Source organism: Schistocerca americana, chromosome 7 (genome assembly GCF_021461395.2).
Source record: "Schistocerca americana isolate TAMUIC-IGC-003095 chromosome 7, iqSchAmer2.1, whole genome shotgun sequence".
NCBI lineage: Eukaryota > Metazoa > Arthropoda > Insecta > Orthoptera > Acrididae > Schistocerca > Schistocerca americana.
This window is the reverse complement of record NC_060125.1, coordinates 608704424-608731265: the sequence shown is the minus strand read 5'-3', so window position 1 is coordinate 608731265 and position 26842 is coordinate 608704424. Positions and strand designations below refer to the sequence as shown.

The 26842-nt window shown below is 39.7% G+C and overlaps 1 protein-coding gene across 1 annotated transcript in view; it reads right to left on the bottom strand.

The window, feature by feature from the left end:
- The window catches only part of LOC124621899 (chromatin assembly factor 1 subunit A-like), a 105350-nt gene that overhangs the window by 35331 nt on the left and 43177 nt on the right, over positions 1-26842 (bottom strand). Inside the window, exons 7-10 of the mRNA XM_047147384.1 lie at positions 26637-26832; positions 14535-14716; positions 7415-7606; positions 6976-7105 (exon numbers count right to left, since the gene is read on the bottom strand). Of these exons, the coding sequence (XP_047003340.1) occupies positions 6976-7105; positions 7415-7606; positions 14535-14716; positions 26637-26832 (700 nt within the window). The remainder of the gene's footprint in view (positions 1-6975; positions 7106-7414; positions 7607-14534; positions 14717-26636; positions 26833-26842) is intronic.

Here is a 26842-nt window from a genome sequence, read left to right as displayed (position 1 = left end):
TCACTTCCTGAGTACTGCTGGTGAATTAAATAAAAACTTAGTTTCTACAGGGAATCGTGTAACTTGCTTGAAAAATGCCTTTCAATGACTGACGTCTGAAATACTCCTCTGTGATACTGACAAAGGGGAGATTGAGTCAATAATTAAATCACGGAAGACTAACATCTCTCAATGGATATGACGAAGTACCTAGCAGAAAATTAAGGTGCTCTGCTGCACATTAGCCCTGTACTTAGCCATATTCATTACTTTTCCTTTAAGAATGGTCAGTTTCCTGAATGATTAAAGCACTCAGTAATAATGTTGCTTAATAAAAAGGGAGAAAGGGAGAATGTAGACAATTTCAGACCTATTGCTATGCCATCACTTTGCTGGAGTTACTGAAAAGGCCGTGTATATAAGGATAATTGATCATTTTATTTCACAGAATTTGCTACCAAATGTACAGTTCGGTTTTGGAAGTGGTTTAACGACTGAATATGCTAAATTCTTTATTCTCTGTGAGGTACTGGATGGGTTAAACATAAGGTTTCGAATGGTAGGAATCATTTTTGATTTAACTGAGGCGATTGATTGTGTTGATCACAAAATATTGTTCCAGAAGTTGGATCATTATGGAATATGGAGAGTAGCTTACATTTGGTTCACCTCTTACTTTAACAACAGATAGCAAATGGCCATTACCCACAGTGCTGAGAATGGCTATGGTGTGCAGTCTGAACAGAGCATAGTCAAATGGGGGGTGGGGGTGCCCCAGCGATCAGGGCTGGGGCTACTACTGTTGTTCCTTATTTATATAAATGACATGACCTCTAGTATCACAGGTGATTCTAAAATATTTCTGTTTGTTGATGACACTAATTTGGTAGTAAAGGATGTTGTGTGCAACATTGGGACTGTTTCAAATAGTGCTGTTCATGACATAAGTTCATGGCTTGTAGAAAATAAAATAATGCTAAATAACAGTAAGACTCAGTTTTTACAGTTTCTAACACACACTTCAACGAAACCCGATGTTTTAATTTCACACAATGGGCATATGATTTGTGAAACTGAACAGCTCAAATTTCTAGGTGTTCAGATAGATGGTAAACTGACGTGGAAAGTTCAAAGACTTAATGCTGCCATATTTACTTCTCAAATGGTATCCGAAGTAAGTGATAATGTATAAATAAGTTAATGTATTCAGTATTTGACATTACCCATGTAGGCAAGATAAAGTTTAGGAAAGGTTCAAAATTCCGTGATAAGTTTGCTGGAAGCTGGCAAGTGTTCTCATTTTCGAGTACTGGCTGAATATAGTGTGTGTGTAACTGGCCTGACTTGAGTTACACTGCTTCAAGACGTATACATGGTTTGTAATTGTAATATTGTGTTAAGCCTGTTAACATAAGATGCACCTTTTAATGAGCAGATTATGAGCATTTTAAATTTTTAAATTTGGTCAATAATTATATGAAATATGCAAAATAAAATTTTTGTTGCCAGTGGAAGGTGTTAGAGAGGTAAGCTAGAACTTTGACTACGCACTGTGAACAGGGTCTGCCAGTTGGTAATGTAGATAGGTGATGTGAGAAACCTAGCACATTAGAACTTAAAATAGAACATTCTAGGTTTGTGGTTAAAGGATTGAATTGATTTTAGTCTTATCTGGGTGGTACGAAGTTGAAAAATTCTCATTTGTGTATGCTCGCAGCCAACAGCCATGTTATAGTGTCCCAGGGTGACTACTCAAACTTTGTGTGTGTGTGTGTGTGTGTGTGTGTGTGTGTGTGTGTGTGTGTGTGTGTGTGTGACTGCAGTTTTTAAACACTGATAATTTATACAGAATAATATTCGTGTAATTAACATACTTTGATATATTAAGTATTCTAAAATCTGGGACTTATAAAACTCAGTACAATTTAATTAAAATGCTAGGTTAAAAACACAGAACTCCGAGATTTTATGAAATTCCTGAAATCCCCTGAATTTTCCAAATAAAATGTAATTCCCCAAGAATTCCAGGTTCTCCAGGTTTTTCCATAAGAATCACCATCCTGTGTCCATGTTTACAGTGCCCAGAAAACAAAACAGGTGAATATGTTTCTAAGCAGAGGAAAAAATGCTCCTCCTCAATGGGAACAATGAAGTTTAAATAGAGCCAAAAGAAGAAAAAAAGTGAAGACCATTTAGAGGGAAAAAAGAAATTTTGGAAATTTGTGTTAAGTTCCTATGGGACCAAACTGCTTACACACCCCTTCATCTAACTTAAACTAACTTATTATATATAAAAACAAAGATGAGGTGACTTACCGAACAAAAGCGCTGGAAGGTCGATAGACACACAAACAAACACAAACATACACACAAAATTCAAGCTTTCGCAACAAACTGTTGCCTCATCAGGAAAGAGGGAAGGAGAGGGGAAGACGAAAGGAAGTGGGTTTTAAGGGAGAGGGTAAGGAGTCATTCCAATCCCGGGAGCGGAAAGACTTACCTTAGGGGGAAAAAAGGACAGGTATACACTCGCACACACGCACATATCCATCCACACATACAGACACAAGCAGATATATTTAAAGACAAAGAGTTTGGGCAGAGATGTCAGTCGAGGCAGAAGTGTAGAGGCAAAGAAGTTGTTGAAAGACAGGTGAGGTATGAGTGGCGGCAACTTGAAATTAGCGGAGATTGAGGCCTGGCGGATGACGAGAAGAGAGGATATACTGAAGGGCAAGTTCCCATCTCCGGAGTTCGGATAGGTTGGTGTTGGTGGGAAGTATCCAGATAACCTGGACGGTGTAACACTGTGCCAAGATGTGCTGGCTGTGCACCAAGGCATGTTTAGCCACAGGGTGATCCTCATTACCAACAAACACTGTCTGCCTGTGTCCATTCATGCGAATGGACAGTTTGTTGCTGGTCATTCCCACATAGAATGCATCACAGTGTAGGCAGGTCAGTTGGTAAATCACGTGGGTGCTTTCACACGTGGCTCTGCCTCTGATCGTGTACACCTTCCGGGTTACAGGACTGGAGTAGGTGGTGGTGGGAGGGTGCATGGGACAGGTTTTGCATCGGGGGCAGTTACAAGGATAGGAACCAGAGGGTAGGGAAGGTGGTTTGGGGATTTCATAGGGATGAACTAACAGGTTACGAAGGTTAGGTGGACGGCGGAAAGACACTCTTGGCAGAGTGGGGAGGATTTCATGAAGGATGGATCTCATTTCAGGGCAGGATTTGAGGAAGTCGTATCCCTGCTGGAGAGCCACATTCAGAGTCTGGTCCAGTCCCGGAAAGTATCCTGTCACAAGTGGGGCACTTTTGTGGTTCTTCTGTGGGGGATTCTGGGTTTGAGGGGACGAGGAAGTGGCTCTGGTTATTTGCTTCTGTACCAGGTCGGGAGGGTAGTTGCGGGATGCGAAAGCTGTTTTCAGGTTGTTGGTGTAATGATTCAGGGATTCCGGACTGGAGCAGATTCGTTTGCCACGAAGACCTAGGCTGTAGGGAAGGGACCGTTTGATGTGGAATGGGTGGCAGCTGTCATAATGGAGGTACTGTTGCTTGTTGGTGGGTTTGATGTGGACGGACGTGTGAAGTTGGCCATTGGACAGGTGGAGGTCAACGTCAAGGAAAGTGGCATGGGATTTGGAGTAGGACCAGGTGAAACTGATGGAACCAAAGGAGTTGAGGTTGGAGAGGAAATTCTGGAGTTGTTCTTCACTGTGAGTCCAGATCATGAAGATGTCATCAATAAATCTGTACCAAACTTTGGGTTGGCAGACTTGGGTAACCAAGAAGGCTTCCTCTAAGCGACCCATGAACAGGTTGGCGTACGAGGGGGCCACCCTGGTGCCCATGGCTGTTCCCCTTAATTGTTGGTATGTCTGGCCCTCAAAAGTGAAGAAGTTGTGGGTCAGGATGAAGCTGGCTAAGGTGATGAGGAAAGAGGTTTTAGGTAGGGTGGCAGGTGATCGGCGTGAAAGGAAATGCTCCATCGCAGCGAGGCCCTGGACGTGCGGAATATTTGTGTATAAGGACGTGGCATCAATGGTTACAAGGATGGTTTCCGGGGGTAACAGATTGGGTAAGGATTCCAGGCGTTCAAGGAAGTGGTTGGTGTCCTTGATGAAGGATGGGAGACTGCATGTAATGGGTTGAAGGTGTTGATCTACGTAGGCAGAGATACGTTCTGTGGGGGCTTGGTAACCAGCTACAATGGGGCGGCCGGGATGATTGGGTTTGTGGATTTTAGGAAGAAGGTAGAAGGTAGGGGTGCGGGGTGTCGGTGGGGTCAGGAGGTTGATGGGGTCAGGTGAAAGGTTTTGCAGGGGGCCTAAGGTTCTGAGGATTCCTTGAAGCTCCGCCTGGACATCGGGAATGGGGTTACCTTGGCAAACTTTGTATGTGGTGTTGTCTGAAAGCTGACGCAGTCCCTCAGCCACATACTCCCGACGATCGTACCACGGTCGTGGAACCCTTGTCCGCCGGAAGAATGACGATGGATCGGTCAGCCTTCAGATCACGGATAGCCTGGGCTTCAGCAGTGGTGATGTTGGGTGTAGGATTAAGGTTTTTTAAGAAGGATTGAGATGCAAGGCTGGAAGTCAGAAATTCCTGGAAGGTTTGGAGAGGGTGATTTTGAGGAAGAGGAGGTGGGTCCCGCTGTGACGGAGGACGGAACTGTTCCAGGCAGGGTTCAATTTGGATGGTGTCTTGAGGAGTCGGATCATTAGGAGTAGGATTAGGATCATTTTTCTTCGTGGCAAAGTGATACTTCCAGCAGAGAGTACGAGTGTAGGACAGTAAATCTTTGACGAGGGCTGTTTGGTTGAATCTGGGAGTGGGGCTGAAGGTGAGGCCTTTGGATAGGACAGAGGTTTCGGATTGGGAGAGAGGTTTGGAGGAAAGGTTAACTACTGAATTAGGGTGTTGTGGTTCCAGATTGTGTTGATTAGAATTTTGAGGTTTGGGGGGGGGGGGGGGGGGGGTTGGAAGTGGGAGATTGAGTAGATGGGAGAGACTGGGTCTGTGCGCAATGAGAGGAGGTTGAGGTTTGCTGGAAAGGTTGTGAAGGGTGAGTGAGTTGCCTTTCCGGAGGTGGGAAACCAGGAGATTGGATAGTTTTTTGAGGTGGAGGGTGGCATGCTGTTCTAATTTACGGTTGGCCTGTAGGAGGATGCTCTGAACAGCCTGTGTGGATGTGGGAGAGGAAAGATTTTTATTAGGATAGGAGTTGATGGGTGTGTTCATTGGCTGAGTTGATGTGTAGGTGAAGGATTAGGTGGGTGAGGGCAATGGATTGTTCAGTTTGGAACTGGTATAGGGACTGATGGAAGGAAGGGTTGCAGCCAGAGATGGGAACTTTGAGTGTGAGGCCTTTGGGGGTAATGCCAAATGTCAGACAAGCCTGAGAAAATAAAATATGCGAGTGTAATCTGGCTAGGGCGAAGGCATGTTTGCGGAGGGAATGTAAATAAAACTTAATGGGGTCATTGTGGGGGTGTTGTGAGGGTGACATGGTATTAGAAGGTGGAAAGTGTAACATGAGGTGAAATGAAAATGAAAATAAAAATATATGGGGAGAGATAAAGGTGAACCGGAAAGAAACTGGAGATCTGGAATGAAAAAAGGCGAAAAGGTGTTGGTTACAGCTGGGCTATGTTGGACTTGGGTTGGTAGACAACGATGTGCATAAAGGTTAGGTGGTTGTGTTGCCGCCAAAACACGTTAAAGGACGGAGAAATTCGGGAAAACTTCGAAAAAACTGCGTGTAGTATATTAAAAGGAGTGGTATTGTGGTGGCAGATTATGAAAATGAGGCTAACAATTGTCTGACGAAGAAATAATGGCGTTAAAACCTGTGGGAAGCGGCTAAAAATGATCAGTGATGTGGGAAAAACGGAAATGGAAATAAAGCGAAAGTTATTAGAACTGGCCGAAATGGTTGTTTAAAAGGTGAAAGGAGCTGTTTGTGAACTAGAAACGGTGGATATTATAGCGGCGGTAGTGCTGAAAGCGGCAAAAAAAAAAATATATTTTTTTGGTTATGGTTTAGAAGTGGGTTACGTATTATTGAGTATATATATAGGCGGGATAAAATAGTATAGCAGATTACGGTAAAAAGGAGAAGGTGAATACAAAGTGAAACTACTGGCAAAAACAGAAAGAGGAAAATAAGACGACAGAAAAGATTTCGAAATGCAACAGTGACAATAACAAACGTAATTGTTGGATTCAAATTAATGATATCAATTTAATGGAAGGAAACATTCCACGTGGGAAAAATTATATATAAAAACAAAGATGAGGTGACTTACCGAACAAAAGCGCTGGAAGGTCGATAGACACACAAACAAACACAAACATACACACAAAATTCAAGCTTTCGCAACAAACTGTTGCCTCATCAGGAAAGAGGGAAGGAGAGGGGAAGACGAAAGGAAGTGGGTTTTAAGGGAGAGGGTAAGGAGTCATTCCAATCCCGGGAGCGGAAAGACTTACCTTAGGGGGAAAAAAGGACAGGTATACACTCGCACATATCCATCCACACATACAGACACAAGCAGACATATTTAAAGACAAAGAGTTTGGGCAGAGATGTCAGTCGAGGCAGAAGTGTAGAGGCAAAGAAGTTGAAAGACAGGTGAGGTATGAGTGGCGGCAACTTGAAATTAGCGGAGATTGAGGCCTGGCGGATGATGAGAAGAGGACTCAAAATTCTGACGGAGGGAGCCACGAAAACCATGGCAAGGTGCCTCAGACTGCATGACGGTGGGAGGGGGGGGGGGTGAACTTTTGAAATTTTTGCAAAAGCAAACATTGTACTAATTTAAAAGGACATGTAACAATTCATCCAATGATAAAGCTGCTCAGTATTGTTTAGTGTTATTTCCCACAAATTGCTAATTTTAAATTGTTTACGCACTACTCTTACTTGTACTTTGCACATACATTTATCATCATCACAGTTTTGTTACTTCAAAAGGTACATACCTGCATCATTACTTTTGTGTGTCCAAATGCATCCAATTATTCTTGGTTTTAGGCGTTCCGTCTTTTGTTTCATTTCTTCTTCAAATTCGTGCTCCAGTAATTTAAGTTTAGCCTTCTGGGACTCGGGTGACTAAAATGAATGCAAATCTAACAAGTGATAATGTCTAACAAAAAAATATACAAAGTAAGCAAGAAAGAAAAAAAATGAAACTGAAGTAATAAAGACAAAGAGAGAGAGAGAGAGAGAAAGAGAGAGAGAGAGAGAGTGTGTGTGTGTGTGTGTGTGTGTGTGTGTGTGTGTGTGTCGAGGGGGCTAGACACTGTATTTTGCGTGTGCCCTTGTTAGCTGAAGATAAAACACACACACACACACACACACACACACACACACACACCCTTGTATACAGGGTAGTGGTAGTGTTTACTGAGCAAAACTTACCAAAGTTTCTGTATCCTCATCATCACCGTGTAAGTTTTCTTCGTCACTTAAATATCCATGAGGTACAAAGAAATCATTGTCAACCTCATATTCATCTTCCGACTCCTTTTCATCATCAGAGCCATGTAATGACTCTCCAGGTTCCTCTTCTTCCCATTCATCATCAGAGTCCACTTCATAGTCAAACAATTTCTGAAATTTAAAGTCATTACAGTAAAACATGTGTTTTTTTGTATGTATTTGCAGAAACAAACTATGAGAGAAGAAAGGATTAGTAGTAACACAATAAACAGAATCATCAAAGTGCAAAGGAGTAACACATACAAAGATTATTCACATGTTCATGCCTTATACAGTGTACACTGTGATATTAACTCATTGCTTACGAGGAAACAACAGAATGAATGTCAAATAAGTGGTAACCATTCAGAAACTACAAAGCTGGATCTGAGTGGCCATAATTACATCTACATCTATACTATGCAAACCACTGTGACATACGTGGTAGAGATTATGTCCCACTCTAACAGGCTATAAGGGTTTATATCTCGTTTCATTCATGTATGGAGTGTGGGAAGAATGAATATTTAAATTCCTCCATTGTGCTGTAAGTTTCATTCACGCATGGTGTGTGGAAAGAATGAATATTTAAATGCCTCCATTGTACTGTAATTAATTTAATCTTGTCCTCACAATCTCTATGTGAACAATACATAAGAGGTATAGTATTTTCATAGAGTCATAAGTTAAAGACAGTTCTTCAAACAGTGTAAGTAGGCTTTTGCAGGATAGTTGTCTTCAAGAGTCTTCCAGTTCAGTTTCTTCAGAACCTCTGCAATACTATCCTCAGGCCAAACAAACCGGCGACTGTTCGTGTTGCCCTTCTCTGTAAATGTTCAATATCCCATGTTAGTCCCGTCTGGTACACATCCCACAAAATGGTTCAAATGGCTCTGAGCACTATGGGACTTAACATCTGAGGTCATCAGTCCCCTAGAACTTAGACCTACTTAAACCTAACTAACCTAAGGACATCACACACATCCATGCCCGAGGCAGGATTCGAACCTGCGACCGTAGCAGTCGCACGGTTCCGGACTGCGCGCCTAGAACTGCTAGACCACCGCGGCCGGCACACATCCCACACTGTTGAGCAATATTCTAGAATGGGTCACATGAGTAAATTGTAAGCAATCTCCTTTGTAGACTGTCTGCACTTCCCTGGTATTCTACCAATGAACCAAAGTCTATCAGCGGCTTTACCTACAACTGAGCCATGTGATCATTCCATTTCATATTGCTACAGAATGTTACATCCAGGCATTTGTACAAGTTAGCTGATTCCCGCTGTGACTCAGTGATATTATAGTCTTAAGATATTATGTATTTTCGTTTTGTTAAGTGCACAATTTTACAGTTCTGAACATTTAAAACAAGTTAACAATCTTTGCACCCCTTTGAAATTTTATAAGATCTAACTTAATACTTATGCAGCTTCTTTCAGACAATATTTCATTACACATAACTGCACCATCTGCAAAAAGTCTAAGGTTGCTATTAATACTGTCTACAATGTCACTGATATGCAACATGAACAGCAATCATCAATAGTCCCAGCACACTTCCCTGTGGCAGACCTGATTTACTTCTACATCTGCCAATGGCTCTCCATCTAAGGTAACTTACTGTGTTTTCCCTAACAAAAAATCCTCAACCCACATTCGAAAAGAAGAATATATGTGGTACTGAGTCAAATGCTTTACAGAATCTGAGAAATACTGCACCTACCTGACTGCCTTGTTCCAAAGCTTTCAGAATGTCATGTGAGAAAAGTGTGAGCTGGGTTTCATATGATCAATGTTTTCAGGATCCAAGTTAGCTGGCATGGAGAAGGTCATTGTATTCAAGATACCTCATTACTGAGCTCAGCGTATGTTGGTTGGTTGGTTTGGGGAAGGAGACTAGACAGCGAGGTCATCAGTCTCATCGGATTAGGGAAGGATGGGGAAGGAATTCGGCCATGCCCTTTCAGAGGAACCATCCCGGCATTTGCCTGGAGTGATTTACGGAAATCACGGAAAACCTAAATCAGGATGGCCGGACACGGGATTGAACCGTCGTCCTCCCGAATGCGAGTCCAGTGTCTAACCACTGCGCCACCTCGCTCGGTCAGCGTATGTTCTCAGATTCTATGACAAATTGATGTCAAGGACACTGGAAGGCAGTTTGTCCATAACTTCTACAGGCCTTCAATTACTCAGGTTGTTACCTCTGCTTTCCTGCAACTACTGAGCATGGTTTTCTGTTCAAGGACTCTATGATAGATTATAAAAAGAGGGGCTAACTCAGTCGCAAATTCAATACAGAATCTGACGGATTTTATCAGGCCCTGGAGCTTTGTTCAATTTTAATGATTTCATGTGTTTCTCAACACCACTAACAACAATACCCATTTTACTAATCTTTTCTGCTATACAAGAATTAAATTGAGTCAGTTCTCCTGGGTTTTCCTTGTTGTGGTGGTCTTCAGTCCAGAGACTGGTTTGATGCAGCTCTCCATGCTAGTCTATCCTGTGCAAGCTTCTTCATCTCCCAGTACCTACTGCAACCTACATCCTTCTGAATCTGCTTAGTGTATTCATCTCTTGGCCTCCCTCTGCAATTTTTACCCTCCAAGCTTCCCTCCAATACTAAATTGGTGACCCCTTGATACCTCAGAACAACTTCTACCAATTTGTCCCTTCTTCTAGTCAAGTTGTGCCACAAATTCCTCTTCTCCCAAACTGTATTAAGTACCTCCTCATTAGTTATGTGATATACCCCACAATCTTCAGCATTCTTCTGTAGCACCACATTTAAAAAGATTGTATTCTCTTTTTGTCTAGACTATCTATTGTCCATTTTTCACTTCTTCAGAAACGCTTTCCTTGCCATAGACAGTCTACATTTTATATCCTCTCTACTTCGACCACCATCAGTTATTTTGCTCCCCAAATAGCAAAACTCATCTACAACTTAAAGAGTGTCGTTTCCCTCAGCATCACATGACTTCATTCGACTACATTCTATTATCCTCATTTTGCTTTTGTGGATGTTCATCTTATATCCTACTTTCAAGACACTGTCCATTCCGTTCAACTGCTCTTTGCTGTCTCTGACAGAATTACAATGTCATTGGCAAACCTCAAAGTTTTTATTTCTTCTCCATGGATTTTAATTCCCACTCCAAATCTTTCTTTTGTTGCCTTTACTGCTAGCTCAATACACAGATTGAATAACATCAGTGATAGGCTAAAGCCCGATCTCACTCCCCCCTCAACCACTGCTTCCCTTTCATGTCCCTCGACTCTTATAACTGCTATCTGGTATCTGTATAAATTGTAAATAGCCTTTTGATCCCTGTATTTCACCCCTGCCACCTTCAGAATTTGAAATGGAGTATTCCAGTCAACATTGCCAAAAGCTTTTCTCTAAGTCTACAACACTAGAAACATAAATTTGCTCTCCTTAACCCATCTATTGAGGTAAGTCATAGGGTCAGTTTTACCTTACATGTTTCAACATTTTTTGGGATTGGAGTTTTTATATTCTTCTTGACGTCTGAGGGTATTTCGTCTGTCTGTAAGATGTATAATCTTACTCACCAGATGGAAGCATTTTGTCATGGTTGGCTATCCCATGGGTATCAGTAGTTCTAATGGAATGTTGCCTACTCCGGGGGCTTGTTTTGACTTAGGTCTTTCGGTGCTCAGTCAAATTCTTCACACAGTATCATATCTCCCATTTCATCTTCCTCTATGTCCTCTTCCATTTCCATAACATTGCCCTCAAGTACATCACCCTTGTACAGACCCTCTATATACTCCTTCCACCTTTCTCTTCTTTGCTTAGGACTGCTTTTCCATCTGAGCTCTTGATAGTAATACAGGTGATTCTCTTTTCTCCAAAGGTCTCTTTATTTAATTTTCCTGTAGACAGTATGTATCTTACCCCTAGTGATGTAAGCTTCTACATCCTTACATTTGCCCTCTAGCCATCCCTGCTTAGCCATTTCACACTTCCTGTCAATCTCACTTTTTGAACCATTTGTATTCCTTTTCCCCTGCTTCACTTACTGCATTTTTATATCTTCTCCTTTCATCAATTAAATTCAACATCTCTTGTGTTACCCACGGATTTCAACTAGCCCTTGTCTTTTTATCTACTTGATCCTCTGCTGCCTTCACTATTTTCTCTCTCAGAGCTACCCATTCTTGTTCTACTGAATTTCTTTCCCCAGTTCTTGTCAATCACTCCTTAATGCTCTCTCTCAAACTCTCTACAACATCTGGTTCTTTCAGTTTATCCAGGTCCCATCTGCTTGAAATCCTACCATTTAGCAATTTCTTCAATTTTACTCCACAGTTCATAACAAATAAATTGTGGCCAGACTCCACATCTGCAGCTGGAAATTCCTCACAATTTAAAACCTGGTTCCTAAATCGCTGTTTTATCACTATATAATCAATCTGAAACCTCCCAGTGTCTCCAGGCCTCTTCCATGCATACAACCATCTTTCATGATTCATAAACCAAGTGTTAGCTACGATTAAGTTACACTCTGTGCAAAATTCTACCATGCGGCTTTCTCTTTCATTCCTTACTGCCAGTCCATATTCACCTACCTTTCCTTCTCTTCCTTTTCCTACTATCGAATTCCAGTCCCCCACGACTATTAAATTTTCGTCACCCGTAACTATCTGAATAATTTCTTTTATCACATCATACATTTCTTCAGTCTCTTCATAATCTGTGGAGCTAGTTGGCATATAAACTTTTTCTGCTGTGGTAGGCGTGGGCTTCGTGTCTATCTTGGCTACAATAATGTGTTTGCTTTGCTATTCATAGTAACTTACCTGTGTTCCTACTTCTTTAATTCATTATTAAACCTACTCCTGCATTACCCTTATTTGATTTTGTATTTATAACCCTATATTCACCTGGCCAGATGTCTTGTTCCTCTTGCCATCGAACTTCACTAATTCCCACCTCATTTAACTGCAACCTATCCATTTCCGTTTTTAAGTTTTTTAACCTACCTGTCCAACTAAGGCATCTGACATTCCATGTTCCGATCTGCAGAATGCCAGTTTTGTTTCTCCTGATAACAATGTCCCGAGTCATCCCTGTCCGAAGAGCCAAATGGGGGAATATTTTACCTACAGAATATTTTACCCAAGAGAGTGCCATCATCATATAACCATACAGCAAAGCTGTATGCCCTCAGGAAAAATTATGGCTGTAGTTTCCCCCTGCTTTCAGTCGTTCACAGTAGCAACACAGCAAGGCCATTATGGCTGATTTTACAAGGCCAGATCAGTCAGTCCCCTGCAACTGTTCCTCTTCAGGAACCACATGGTGTCTGGCCTCTCCATTGTGGTAGCACCTAAGGTGCGACTATCTGTATCACTGAGGGATTGGCAAAGTCCGTATGTCATTGGAGGGGGGGGGGGGGGAGTTCCTTTGTAAAGGAAAATTTGAAAGTGGATGTTTCTACTTTTGCTTTGCTACCCTCTATTTCAGTTCCTGTCTCATACTTGAGTCATTGGACATTAAATCTGGTGATACTAACAGCTTTTACATAGGACTAGAATTACTTTGGGTTTTGTGGAAGGTTGTTCGACAGAATTCTGTTATGGCAGTCACTGGAAGCTTCGCACATTTCTCTCAACAGCCAAATGTGTTGCTTTCATATTCACCTTCGTACAAAAATATAAGAGATTTATTAAGCTCACATTTACCAAAACTGGATAATAATCATTACACTGAAAGCTGACCAGCCCACGGACTTGTTCCCATGCCACTTCCGGGATTTGGGTTGGCACGTTGGCCCTAGGTGGATTAACAATGATAGCTGCTACACTGGTCAACCTACAGGTGGTTTTTTGGCAGCTTCCCACATCTCACTAGGTGAATATCGTGATCTCACGAATGACTCGCCTCACTTACACGATCTGCAAATATGTAGAATAACACTCTCATGGGTAACACTAAAATCACACCTCTGGTGCGCATGAATTCTGTCCCTGAAGGGAAAGGGGTGGCAACAGAAAGGGCATCAGGCCACCCTCCAGCACTAGCTAGCGAAATCTAGCAATTAACATGTTGATACCGTGACGATATGTGATAAAGGTCAGCAGAATGAAGAAATTTGTTGAAAGTTGAAATATTCTCACTATTTTTTATTTACTTAAATTTGGCATATTTCGTGACAGTACCTTTTCCGTAAAATGTTTACAAGGCGATATTTGTCTTGGCTTCAGTTGTCTAGTGGAAGTATGATTCCACAATGCAGTTTTGTCGGCTGCAGAAACGACCTGGCTCCATGCGTTTGCCTCATTTTTGGTGCTTCAAATACCATTTCTTCGAATGTGGTTTCTTCTTAAAGTTTATATAAAAAAATAGTAACATAATTCATTTTTTCCTGTTCACTAGCAAATTATTTATAACGGTGACCTGCACATTGTTCTACCGTCAACACACACCAAGAGTTCACTGCCGAGTGATTACAGTCAAAGACGACTCCAGCGTAAAAGACATTTTACACAACACACAAGCTTCCACTTGTAACCAGTCTCTTTGATATTCTTCGTCACATTTACTAATAGTAATCAATATGCTTTCACTCTCAAAAATATAAGTAAATTAGCATATAATAAGGCAAATTACAATAAAAAAAATTCTGACAAAAATATAAGAAAACATTTACAATTTGGTATCGACAAATCCTGTAGAAAATAACACATCTCCCAGATCCATTACAAAGTCAACTGTATAAAAACAGTATTGATGAAGGCCGTATTGCTTCAGTAGTCCTGCTGGACATCAATATGGAACATATCATTGTGCTGTGTAATTGCTTCTAAGTCCAATGGAGACATGCGAGTCAATAGCTGTATCAAAGATACAAAAGTAATGCTATTGCCTGGGGTCTGTCTAACATGAATGAAGAACACTTAATGTATGGATAATGTCAACTAATTTTGTTTACTTGCAAAACGCACTACATTAATCTGATACAGCACTGAGCAGACACAGTAAAAATTTTAAGATGCCACAGATTAAGGATATATGTGCAAACCTCGTCTTTGTTGAATGGCTTTCTCTGGGATATGACTGAGCTTTTCTTGCGCCAGGTTCCCCAGTAAGGTGGCCGCCTGTTGTCCCAGAACTGCAAGAGCTTCGGCCGTGGCAGGTTTATTTCTGGGTGCAGCTCCACCACCTGGTTGTCAGCCCCACCAATAATCTCGTCCTCAGGATCATCTAGTATCACAGATGAATAAATGCATGTTTATACAAGCTGTCCCATACATAATAAAACAACTAAGCATGAAATGTAGAAAGAAAAAATATATATATATATATATATATATATATATATATATATATATATATATATATATATATATATAAAAAGAAAGATGATGAAACTTACCAAACAAAAGCGCTGGCAGGTCGATAGACACACAAACAAACACAAACATACACACAAAATTCTAGCTTTCGCAACCAATGGTTGCCTCGTCAGGAAAGAGGGAAGGAGAAGGAAAGACAAAAGGATATGGGTGGAATGTTTCCCTCTATTATATATATATATATATATATATATATATATAAAAAACAAAGATGAGGTGACTTACCGAACAAAAGCGCTGGCAGGTCGATAGACACACAAACAAACACAAACATACACACAAAATTCAAGCTTTCGCAACAAACTGTTGCCTCATCAGGAAAGAGGGAAGGAGAGGGAAAGACGAAAGGAAGTGGGTTTTAAGGGAGAGGGTAAGGAGTCATTCCAATCCCGGGAGCGGAAAGACTTACCTTAGGGGAAAAAAGGACGGGTATACACTCGCACACACACACATATCCATCCACACATATACAGACACAAGCAGACATATATTTGTCTTTAAATATGTCTGCTTGTGTCTGTATATGTGTGGATGGATATGTGTGTGTGTGCGCGCGAGTGTATACCCGTCCTTTTTTCCCCCTAAGGTAAGTCTTTCCGCTCCCGGGATTGGAATGACTCCTTACCCTCTCCCTTAAAACCCACTTCCTTTCGTCTTTCCCTCTCCTTCCCTCTTTCCTGATGAGGCAACAGTTTTTTGCGAAAGCTTGAATTTTGTGTGTATGTTTGTGTTTGTTTGTGTGTCTATCGACCTGCCAGCGCTTTCGTTCGGTAAGTCACCTCATCTTTGTTTTATATATATAACACACCATAAATAGGATTTAAACATGATAGATCATGGATTTGTGGGGTCAATTTTATATGGGACGTCATACTTCTTTATTAATAGTGTAAACTGTTGTCGCACATCTGACACATAAAAGAAAGAAATGAACATTTTAATTGAGCTAAGTATCCTAACCCAATAGACAAAGTCCATAGTTTGCCTGGAAAAAAAAGAAGTTTTGTGGCAACAAAAGCTTGGCAGCTGTAAACACATTTAACACTAGTTAAAGATTATACATAATACAGGGTGATTCAAAAAGAATACCACAACTTTAAAAATGTGTATTTAATGAAAGAAACATAATATAACCTTCTGTTATACATCATTACAAAGAGTATTTAAAAAGGTTTTTTATCACTCAAAAACAAGTTCAGAGATGTTCAATATGGCCCCCTCCAGACACTCGAGCAATATCAACCCGATACTCCAACTCGTTCCACACTCTCTGTAGCATATCAGGCGTAACAGCTTGGATAGCTGCTGTTATTTCTTGTTTCAAATCATCAATGGTGGCTGGGAGAGGTGGCCGAAACACCATATCCTTAACATACCCCCATAAGAAAAAATCGCAGGGGGTAAGATCAGGGCTTCTTGGAGGCCAGTGATGAAGTGCTCTGTCACGGGCTGCCTGGCGGCCGACCCATCACCTCGGGTAGTTGACGTTCAGGTAGTTACGGACAGATAAGTGCCAATGTGGTGGCGCTCCATCCTGCTGAAATATGAATTGTTGTGCTTCTTGTTCGAGCTGAGGGAACAGCCAATTCTCTAACATCTCCAGATACTGTAGTCCAGTTACAGTAGCACCTTCGAAGAAAAAGGGACCAAAAACTTTATTGGCTGAAATGGCACAGAAAACGTTCACCTTAGGCGAGTCACGTTCATACTGAGTTGTTTCCCGCAGATTCTCAGTGCCCCATATACAGACATTGTGACGGTTGACTTTCCCGTTAGTGTGGAAAGTTGCTTCATCACTAAACACAATCTTTGAAACGAAAGATTCATCTGTTTCCATTTGAGCAAGGATAAAATCACAGAAATCGATTCTTTTAATCTTATCAGCTGCAGACAGTGCTTGAACCAATTTCAGACGATAAGGTTTCATAACTAACCTTTTTTGTAGGACTCTCCATACAGTTGATTGTGGAATTTGCAGCTCTCTGCTAGCTCTACGAGTCGATTTTCCTGGGCTGCGAACAAATGCTTGCTGGATGCGTGCTACATTTTCATCACTCGTTCTCAGCCGTCCAGAACTTTTCCCTTTGCACAAACACCCATTCTCTGTAAACTGTTTATACCAACGTTTAATACACCACCTATCAGGAGGTTTAACACCATACTTCGTTCGAAATGCACACTGAACAACTGTCGTCGATTCACTTCTGCCGTACTCAATAAAACAAAAAGCTTTCTGTTGAGCGGTCGCCATCTTAGCATCAACTGACGCTGACGCCTAGTCAACAGCGCCTCAAGCGAACAAATGTACAACTAAATGAAACTTTATAGCTCCCTTAATTCGCCGACAGATAGTGCTTAGCTCTGCCTTTTGTCGTTGCAGAGTTTTAAATTCCTAAAGTTGTGGTATTCTTTTTGAATCACCCTGTATTATGAAAAGGAAAGTTGCTACTCACCATATAGCAGAGATGATGAGTTGCAGATAGGCACAACAAACAACAAAAAGACTATCACAAATAAAGCTTTTGGCCATTAACACTTGGACACCCATAGGGGTCAAAATGACCCTTTTCGGTTTTTAAGTGCTATAGATGTTTTGAAGAATAATGCATGCAACATTTACTTTCATGGCATTTATTTACTTGACATGTACTTTCATTACATTAAAAAACAGTGCATTTCACCTAATTGATCCCTTTAGAAAAAAGCTATCATTTTGTTCACTGTTATGTCGTACATTTATCTCGTGCATTACGAAGCCTCAGCTACTTTAATCTGTAGTGCAATAATTTACTTTTGTTTATATTATTGCCACATGAAATGACAACAGTGGATTCGGTTTACCACTGTTCGTCATTCCCTTGTAAGAATCAGTCTTTCAAAGGTGACTGTGAGCTGAAGATGAATCGTAAAGAATATTTACGAGATGAAGGGATTCTTGCAGAGTTACAAAGAGTTATGGAGTGTGAGTCAAATGGTAGCAAACTTTTCTCTGACGATTCAGAGTAAGAGTTTTTACTGTAGACATTCAGAGAAGTTGAATCACCTAATACTAATTATTCTGATTCTTCAGATACAGATAATGGAAGTTTACAGTCTAGTAAGTATATTATTATTATTTCTTTCCTTTCTCAGATTTTATGTCTGGTTAAAAATGGAAAGTGACGCGGACCTTGATCAAGCGTCACTTCCTTTTAAATGTATGGTATATGTTACATTGCATTTAGGAACTTTCGGGTAATTGAACATGTATCAATAATTACAGATTTCTGTAGTTGTATATATAAGTTTGGGTGTAGCTGTATTGCGTTGATGTACTGGTGGATATTGTGTGGTATGACTCCTGCAGTTGATATATAATTGGTATAATGTCAACTTTATCCTGATGCCACATGTTCTTGACTTCCTCAGCCAGTTGGATGTATTTTTCAATTTTTTCTCCCGTTTTCTTCTGTATATTTGTTGTATCGGGTATGGATATTTCGATTAGTTGTGTTAAGTTCTTCTTTTTGTTGGTGAGTATGATGTCAGGTTTGTTATGTGGTGTTGTTTTTTGTATGTGGGAACATATTGTTTTATTAGTTTATGTTTATGGCAAGTTGTTGATGTATTATTTTTGCTACATTGTCATGTCTTCTGGGGTATTCTGTATTTGCTAGTATTGTACATCCGCTTGTGATGTGATCTACTGTTTCTATTTGTTGTTTGCAAAGTCTGCATTTATCTGTTGTGGTATTGGGATCTTTAATAATATGCTTGCTGTAATATCTGGTGTTTATTGTTTGATCCTGTATTGCAGTCATGAACCCTTCCATCTCACTGTATATATTGCCTTTTCTTAGCCATGTGTTGTATGCATCTTGATCGACGTGTGGCTCTGTTAGATGATACGGGTGCTTGCCATGTAGTGTATTCTTTTTCCAATTTACTTTCTTTGTATCTGTTGATGTTATGTGATCTAAAGGGTTGTAGAAGTGGTTATGGAATTGCAATGGTGTAGCCAATGCATTTATATGAGTGATTGCTTTGTGTATTTTGCTAGTTTCTGCTCGTTCTATAAAGAATTTTCTTAAATTGTCTACCTGTCCATAATGTAGGTTTTTTATGTCGATGAATCCCCTTCCTCCTTCCATTCTGCTTAATGTGAATCTTTCTGTTGCTGAATATATGTGATGTATTCTATATTTGTGGCATTGTGATCATGTAAGTGTATTGAGTGCTTCTAGGTCTGTGTTACTCCATTTCACTACTCCAAATGAGTAGGTTCTGTTTTCAGTATTTTTGTTGGTCTTTGTCTATATTTTTCTTTTAGTTCTTCTTTAATATTTGTATTATCTATTCCTATTTTTTGTCTGTATCCTAGATATTTACAGGCATCCGTTTTTTCCATCACTTCTATGCAGTCGCTGTGGTTATCCAATATGTAATATTCTTGTTTAGTGTGTTTTCCCTTGACTATGCTACTTTTCTTACATTTGTCTGTTCCAAAAGCTATATTTATATCATTGCTGAATACTTCTGTGCTCTATAGATTGAGAAGAATCATGTAACAGAAGAGGAGATAATCCTGATCCTTTGAGTGTACAACACATGTGACTGCTTCTTCATCGTCTGATGAAAGACATAAAGAAGTTGCTCCTGATGGAACAGTTTGGATAGAAGTAGTGCCTAATTCACACGGTGGGCATCTTCCTAATCACAATATTTTGAGAGAATCTCCTGGATCTACACCACATGCAAAAAGAAATGTAAGTGATAAACTTGTAGCATGTGCTTGGCACATTTCATAGACAATTATATAATCAAACATATCTTGAAATGTACTGTAACAGAGGCACACGAGTACTAGGAAATGGCAACTGGTCAATGACCACAGAAGAACTAGAAGCATTTATTGCAATTATTTATGCTTGTGGTGTGAGTGGTTGCTAAAGTACAGACCTTCACATTTTATGGCCAGATTCCCGGGGCCTGCCATTTTGTATGGAAACCATGAGTAGAAACAGATTCTGTGAGATTCCTGAGGTTCGACGAGAAGTCTACACGCTCTGTATGATTACAGAATGATGAGTTTGCATTGGTTTTTGCTGTCTGTAACAAATTCATAGAAAACTGTACAATGTGTTACAAACCTGGAAGTGACATAACAACAGACGACCAGCTCTTCCCAAGTAAAATGAGGTGCCCATTCACACAATTCATGGCTTCAAAGCCTGACAAGTATGGGCAAAAATACTGGTTAGCTGTGGATGTTGAAAGCCAGTATACATTCAATGGTTTCCCTTATCTTGGTAAGGATACTGGCAGAGGCAGAAATGCCACTACAGACAATTACTTCACTTTACTCAAACTAGCCAAAAAATTGAAAAAAAAATCAGCTTCCATTGTAGCAGCACTAAATAGAGCAAGAAGAGAAATACCACATGCTTTGAAGTTGTTGAAGAGACTTCTGTACTTCACAAAAGTTTTAAAGCATGATACTTCCTTGACAGTCTATCAAGGAAAGAAAGCAAAAAAAGTGCTAGTAATGTCTTCCCTTCATTATAGTGTGACCATAAATACAAATGAGAAAAAATTCCACAAACTGTATGTTATTACAACAAAATAAAATATGGGGTTGACATAGCAGGCAAAATGGCGAGGCAGTATTCAGTCAACGCTCCCTCAAGAAGATGGCCAGTGTACTACTCCTAAAATATCCTTGAGCTAGCAGGAACAAATGCTTATGTAGTATTTAGAGCTGTTACTGGGAAGAAGATCAAAATAAAATACTTTATTCAGCATCTTGCAGATGAAATACCTCCTGAGTATGTGAAGAGTCGCTTTCCTTGTATGACCACAGACAAGCATGAAAATGAAGATGAAATGCTACAGAACTGCTCTAAATTTCAAGTTCTCGAATTCTGTAAAATGCAATAAAACTATTTCCAAGTGCAGTGTTTCAACCACTGCATTTTCATACATTATCCAACGAAGTAAATACAAATTCCGTATTGTTTGTTCATCTTCGAATGTAGCAGCATTTCAATGTACTACGAAAATCTGACTGGCAACTCTGTTTAGGATGTTTGTCAATATGGCCAACTCTACGTTCTGAATTTTTTCCTACCTGTGAGAAGAGGTAGGTGAATTGTGAATCACATGCAGTATTCTCTTCACCATAAGAATAATACGAGTATAAACATTTTGCCATGTATTCTTTCGTATTTGCTGCTATCTCATTTAAATCCTGCCTGCCTAATAAACTACGAAACTAGAGTGAGACAACAGCAAACGCGGAAGAATATACGTATCGTGTCATGTTTATATTCGTATTATTCTTACACCTAATAGTGATACAGTCAGAAATGAAGCACGGCAACTGACTAGATTTTTAAATATAAGATGACTCTAATTTCTGTGCAGAATGTAATGTCCTTAAGAGGCGCCTGCAAAGATTTTGAAACGAAGAAAAATTTTCGCTACACTGTCGTTCAGAACATCTTCTATCATACGCAGAGTATTATTTGGTTCTTGTTGATCATTATCAAAGAAAGCAGCAGTGTAAGTAACAACAAATAGCAGTCTCTCGCCATTGTTTCGCTAATGAGACGATTCCTCTCTCTCTCTTTTTTTTTTTCTTTTTTTCTTTTTTTTTTTTTTTTTTAAAAAAAATTGTAATCGGCAGTAGCGCGCACAAAAGCAAGCCATGCCGTGAGCGGCGACAGGCCGTAAACACGCACTATCAGAATGCGACAAACAATGCATGACACAGTACAGTAATGCATTTTCGCTTAGAGTGACGTAAACACCTATAACAAAGAAAACGACACTTATCAGATCAAAGCAAAATGAGCAATTGATTCAAACGAGACGAAGCACGTGAAAAAGGAAGGGTACCCGTATAAATACGTACGGAGCGCCTGACGCATAGCAATGGCTACCTGGTAAAGCTTAACTGCTAAGCTTACGACTCGAACCAAACTACTGTAGCTGTATAGTCATTCATTCGACCTAAATTGTGTCCCATATTACAATGGACCAACTTTGTTTCGATTTGGGGGTGCGGCCTAAAACTTTTCTTACCCCTTGAATTTCGAGTCTCAAATTTCAGGTGCGGCTTAGATTCAGGAAATTTTTTTTTCCTTAATTTCGAGTCTCATTTTTCAGGTGCGGCTTAGATTCGAGTAAATACGGTAGGTGTTGTGGATATCCTATCGTCCCCATAATTCTTCAGTTTCTTTCTATAAACATTATTGAATGTTTTTATACTCTATCTGTTTCTCGATTATTTGTTTAATTATAAACATTGCATCTGTTGTTGATCTGCTCCTCTCAAAACCCATTTCTTCTTTGCCTCCTAAACTCTCAACTATAACATTTAACCTCTCGTTCACTGTCCTTGCATAAACTTTGTTATGCCATCCATACAAGTAGCTTTTCTAATCTTTGTCGAGTTGAGGGCTTTTCCAGATTCACATTGTCCACACATCTTATTTTAATTTCATTCTCTGTATCTTTGTGGAGGAAGTCTCTTCGTACCACAAGTTCTTGAAATGTTATATCCATTATTTTGTTGGATGTTAATTTATTTGAGCAACTGCTTTTTCTGCCTGAGCATTTTCATTGTGTATTTTTCTCTTGTTTGTAATTCTGATGATTCTACTCTGCTGGTTCATTGAAATACTTAAGGCAAGTGTCTTGATTTTTCTGTGTAACCTTATCTAATTCTGGTGTTGGAACTTTTAACCCTGTCTTCCTTTTTATCTTTTCCTTTTTTCCTATGGCTTCTTCAGCTGCTTTCTTAACTGTAGTTTCCATATATTTCCATTTCTTCTCTATTTCTTCCATTTCTTCTTTCTCCTCTAGTTCCTCATTAAATCTCTTGTGGTACAGATCTCATATGCTTTGTTTGTCTAGTAGATATACTTTGCAGATTTCTTGCTTCATCTTTTCTATCAGTTTTTTTTTGTTCTTTCTCCATTTTGGGTACATATCTATTTGAGATATCACTGACAAATGGCCAGAACCTATGTCAACATCCCCTGTACACTCCTGTATCTCTTACTTCGCCCTATAATTTTTCATGGATGATAATGTAGTCAATAAGGGACTTAAATCCTCAAGCTGACCAAATATATTTGTGGATATCTTGCTTGGAGAAGAAAGTATTTGTTATCTTTTGGATTATTAAATGAAACACAATCTCTAACCAATGTTCTATTGTTATTTATGATGTTTTCTCCCATCGTTCTCACAATCTTTGGGATGGTTTATTCCCTATTCGTGAATTTGAATCTCCTGTCAATATTATTTTATGGTTACTGTTCTACTTGTTTGAAAGTGATGCAGTTTATCAGTGTAAAATGCAATGGTAGTCAAGTTTTGTCTCTCTTCTTTTACAGTTAAAACTATACTTCTTTCATTTATATAACTATACCCTACAATTCTTTTTTCTAATCTCTTATGTATGTTAGCTCATATAACACCAAATATTCTTCTACATACTTGATAACCTGTAGCTTTTTCTTTGTTTCTGTTATGGGAACGATATCCACCTTGGTCTTCTTCAAATCTTCTGCAAACTTTTCTTTTTTGTTTGGTACTCCTCTGACATTCGTTGCTACATTAATTGTATTTACAATCCATGCATTCTTAAACTTTCTCTTAGCCAGGTTTGTCATCAGTACATCTGACCCTGATTCGAGGCTGTTTCGGGCACTCGTAGTACCTGGGAAAATTCATCTTGCCGCTATACAAGGGCCGCACAAGTATCAGGGAGTATTCGTGGGCAAGGAATAAAAATTCCCGGACTTTTTCCCAGTTAAAAATACACTTTCTCCCAGACGAAAATACACTTTTTCCATGTTAAGTAACAGGATACTTTCCCTCGGAGCTGTAAAGCTTATCAATCCTTTGAAGGGTTAAGGTTTCATGCACCGGCTTAAGGTTCCAGGCACATTAGCAAATGACCGCCTGTGGAATGGGGGTGGGGCGGGGATGGGGGTGGGGGTGGGGGGGGGGGAGGGGGAAGTTTGATGTGCAGCAACAAGTACACTGCATATTGTCGTATTACGAAGGTATAAATTCGAATTCCACCAAACGCAGCACGTTAGTTACCAAATCATTGAAATTGAGATTGTGATGCGCTTTTGTAAGTCAATCATAGCTCATGTCATGTGATCTTGCAAGTCAATAAAAGCAGATATTCAGAGCACAGAACTCGTGATGTAGTCAGTCAACAGCAACAACACTGTTCAGTAGTGCGAATATACAAGTATGAAAAGTTAGTGGGTTAAATTAATATACAAGTGTGGCTACAAGAAAAGTGTGCTTTCAGATATAACACTGGTCTCGAAGATCAATTAGCCAACAAAAGAGCTAAGCTTTTTCATGTATAAATTGGTCTTTTTTTAGGTGTTTTACACTTCAAGATACACCACACAAATGTACCAGTAAAATTTCAAGTTTTAAACGGAGTCAAACGCTCTTTGATTTATGAAATTCATCGCACATTCTCTTAGGCAACATAATTCATCTTGCGTAAAAGGAAATTTACATTGAAAGTGATGCTTTTTAAACCACCATTCGCAATATTTTCCTGCAAGCTATTAGAAACAGGTTTATTTCAGCAGTTGCCATTCATAGCCAGAAAACAGTTGTTATTACCCGTACGCAGCTACGATGACGTAGGAAGCCTGTATAGTCGCACCTTTAAAGCAGTAAGAGAACTTACATTACGTAATAAAAGAAACAGGACATCAGATGATACTCTAAGAGCATTGGAATTTCGTAAACCATACCAAAATACCCCATTCTGCTTAAAGTGTACATTCATATGTCCAGGTTCACAGTGAAGTCAGCCCCAACCCGGTATTAAGCTTTTCAGTGCGGTTTTCGGGATGTAAATTTTCTTGGAGTACCTATGCTGCATTATCTCGTGTTTGGCTCTTTATTATCAATAATGCCATACATGCCAGAAAATGAAAACGTGCGCTTTAAATCCAGCAAACAGTTGAAGCTAGCTAGCCAATAGTCTGGAATGAAACACTTCATTTCAAATAAATTGACTGCCTCAGCGGAAAATATCAATAACAGCCAAATTTCTTTAGCAAACTGATGAACTTCACCGTTCTGCAAGGTGATTAAATCTTGAAAACCTTGAAATAAAATAAAAACAAAAAAACTGAAACGAATAATGTATTTTAGCCTTCCATAATTATGTGACTCAATTCAACTGATGGCTCCCGGCCACAGAAATCCATTTTATTTTTATTTGACGAGAGAGCTGTAAGCAAAGAGGAAACAGCAAAATCACTGAATGTAAACACTGCGGGCCAGAAAAATTTTTCCGGGTAGCAGCTGACTGCTTGCTTCAGCCAATACACCCAACAGCCACACTTCAAGCAGCCAGAACTGGAAGAATGTACTGTTCATACGCGACTCAACTGCGCAGGAGCACGAGCCTGCTGGCATCTGCTCTAACGATGCTAACGTAAACAATTGTGACGTTATGCTCATCGCAAGCAGTTTGCTGTTATGAAGTATTGCATAGTCTTTTGTCCTAATGCCTCTAACACATTTTGCTGTTGGCAGACGTTTGCGTGTGCAGTTTATTTCATTGTTAATGGTGCATTTCCTTTGCAACTTAAGTTTTACTTTATTTTTTCTCTCGTTTATGTTTTATTGCCGCAATATAATTCTGCAGTAACGGGATATTGTAATATTCATTGTTAGACTATCAGTTGTTAGCAATCAAAAAAAAAAGTAGTAATTGAAAACTAAAACACTGAAAAATTCTGGGACTTCTAAAAAATTCCCGTGTTTTTCCCAGTTTTCTCCCGGATGAAAAAATTTCCGGGTTTTTCCCGGATCTCCCGGGGCGTACTTGGATAGTAATGGGGTTGCATCATTGTGGCTTTCCAACCTGTCCGATTTTCTTTTAATGGTTTACTCCCCAAGGGAGGCAGTCATCCCTAGGCCCAAGAGCCCTCCCTACCCCTTACTTATAACTGGAGATGACAGAAAAAGGACATGGTAAGGACAGGAGAAAGGGATCAATAGGCAGTTTTGGGACACACAGCATCTGTCTCGTCCACTTCACCCTGTACCTTTAACAGTGCGCTGTTTATTCATTATTAACTCATGGAATAATTTCTTAGACTTAAATCAGTATATTAACAAATCGATTACTTTGCAGAAACGAACTACACAGAAAGGGGAAAACTGTCAAAATACACATGTTGCAGGTCACATGTAGAGCAACTAGTGTACACTCACCAACTAGTCTAAACTCACATTTTAATACACTCTTGTGCACCATTTTATAATCCCTTCCTGAAGGAAAGCCTTTATACATAACAGAAGTTTTATATCATTTTTGAACTTTCACTACAACTATGTATCAAACCAACAAGCCTGAATGTCCATGGAAGCTGTGCATGGAGAACATTTTTTTCCCCCCTTTATATAAAAAAAATATCAAACTGAGCAATAAAATGTTAAGACAGACGAAATAAAATACTTGGATGTGAAAGTAAGGGTATGATGTATATGGCATACTACCTCTTCACTATTCTTTGCATTTTTCCATGCTTCACACTTCTTGAATATCTTATCAATGGCTACTTGGTACTGTATTTGAATAAATAACTGTAGAAGCAGTTATTAGTGCTCTGCGCATCTACTGAGTTAAGTTTTGAGGAATTACTTTCCCCAATATGGAAATACCATAATTCATTGATGGGCAACAGCTGAATGTAGCATAAATCAAGCAATGTGTTATCACTTACCTACAATGACAACATCTGACTTTTCTGACACAGGCCATGTTGATGTAGAGGTTCCGGGAACTCGCATCTTGTTCCTGAGGTCTTTCAGGTAATTGCATGAAGTATTCTGCTCACATAAGAAGGTATCCAAGGATTTTCTTTGTTCACTTTCAAATTTTACTCTACAAAGTGGAGCTAGTCTCATGTCACTTTTGACCTGTAATGAA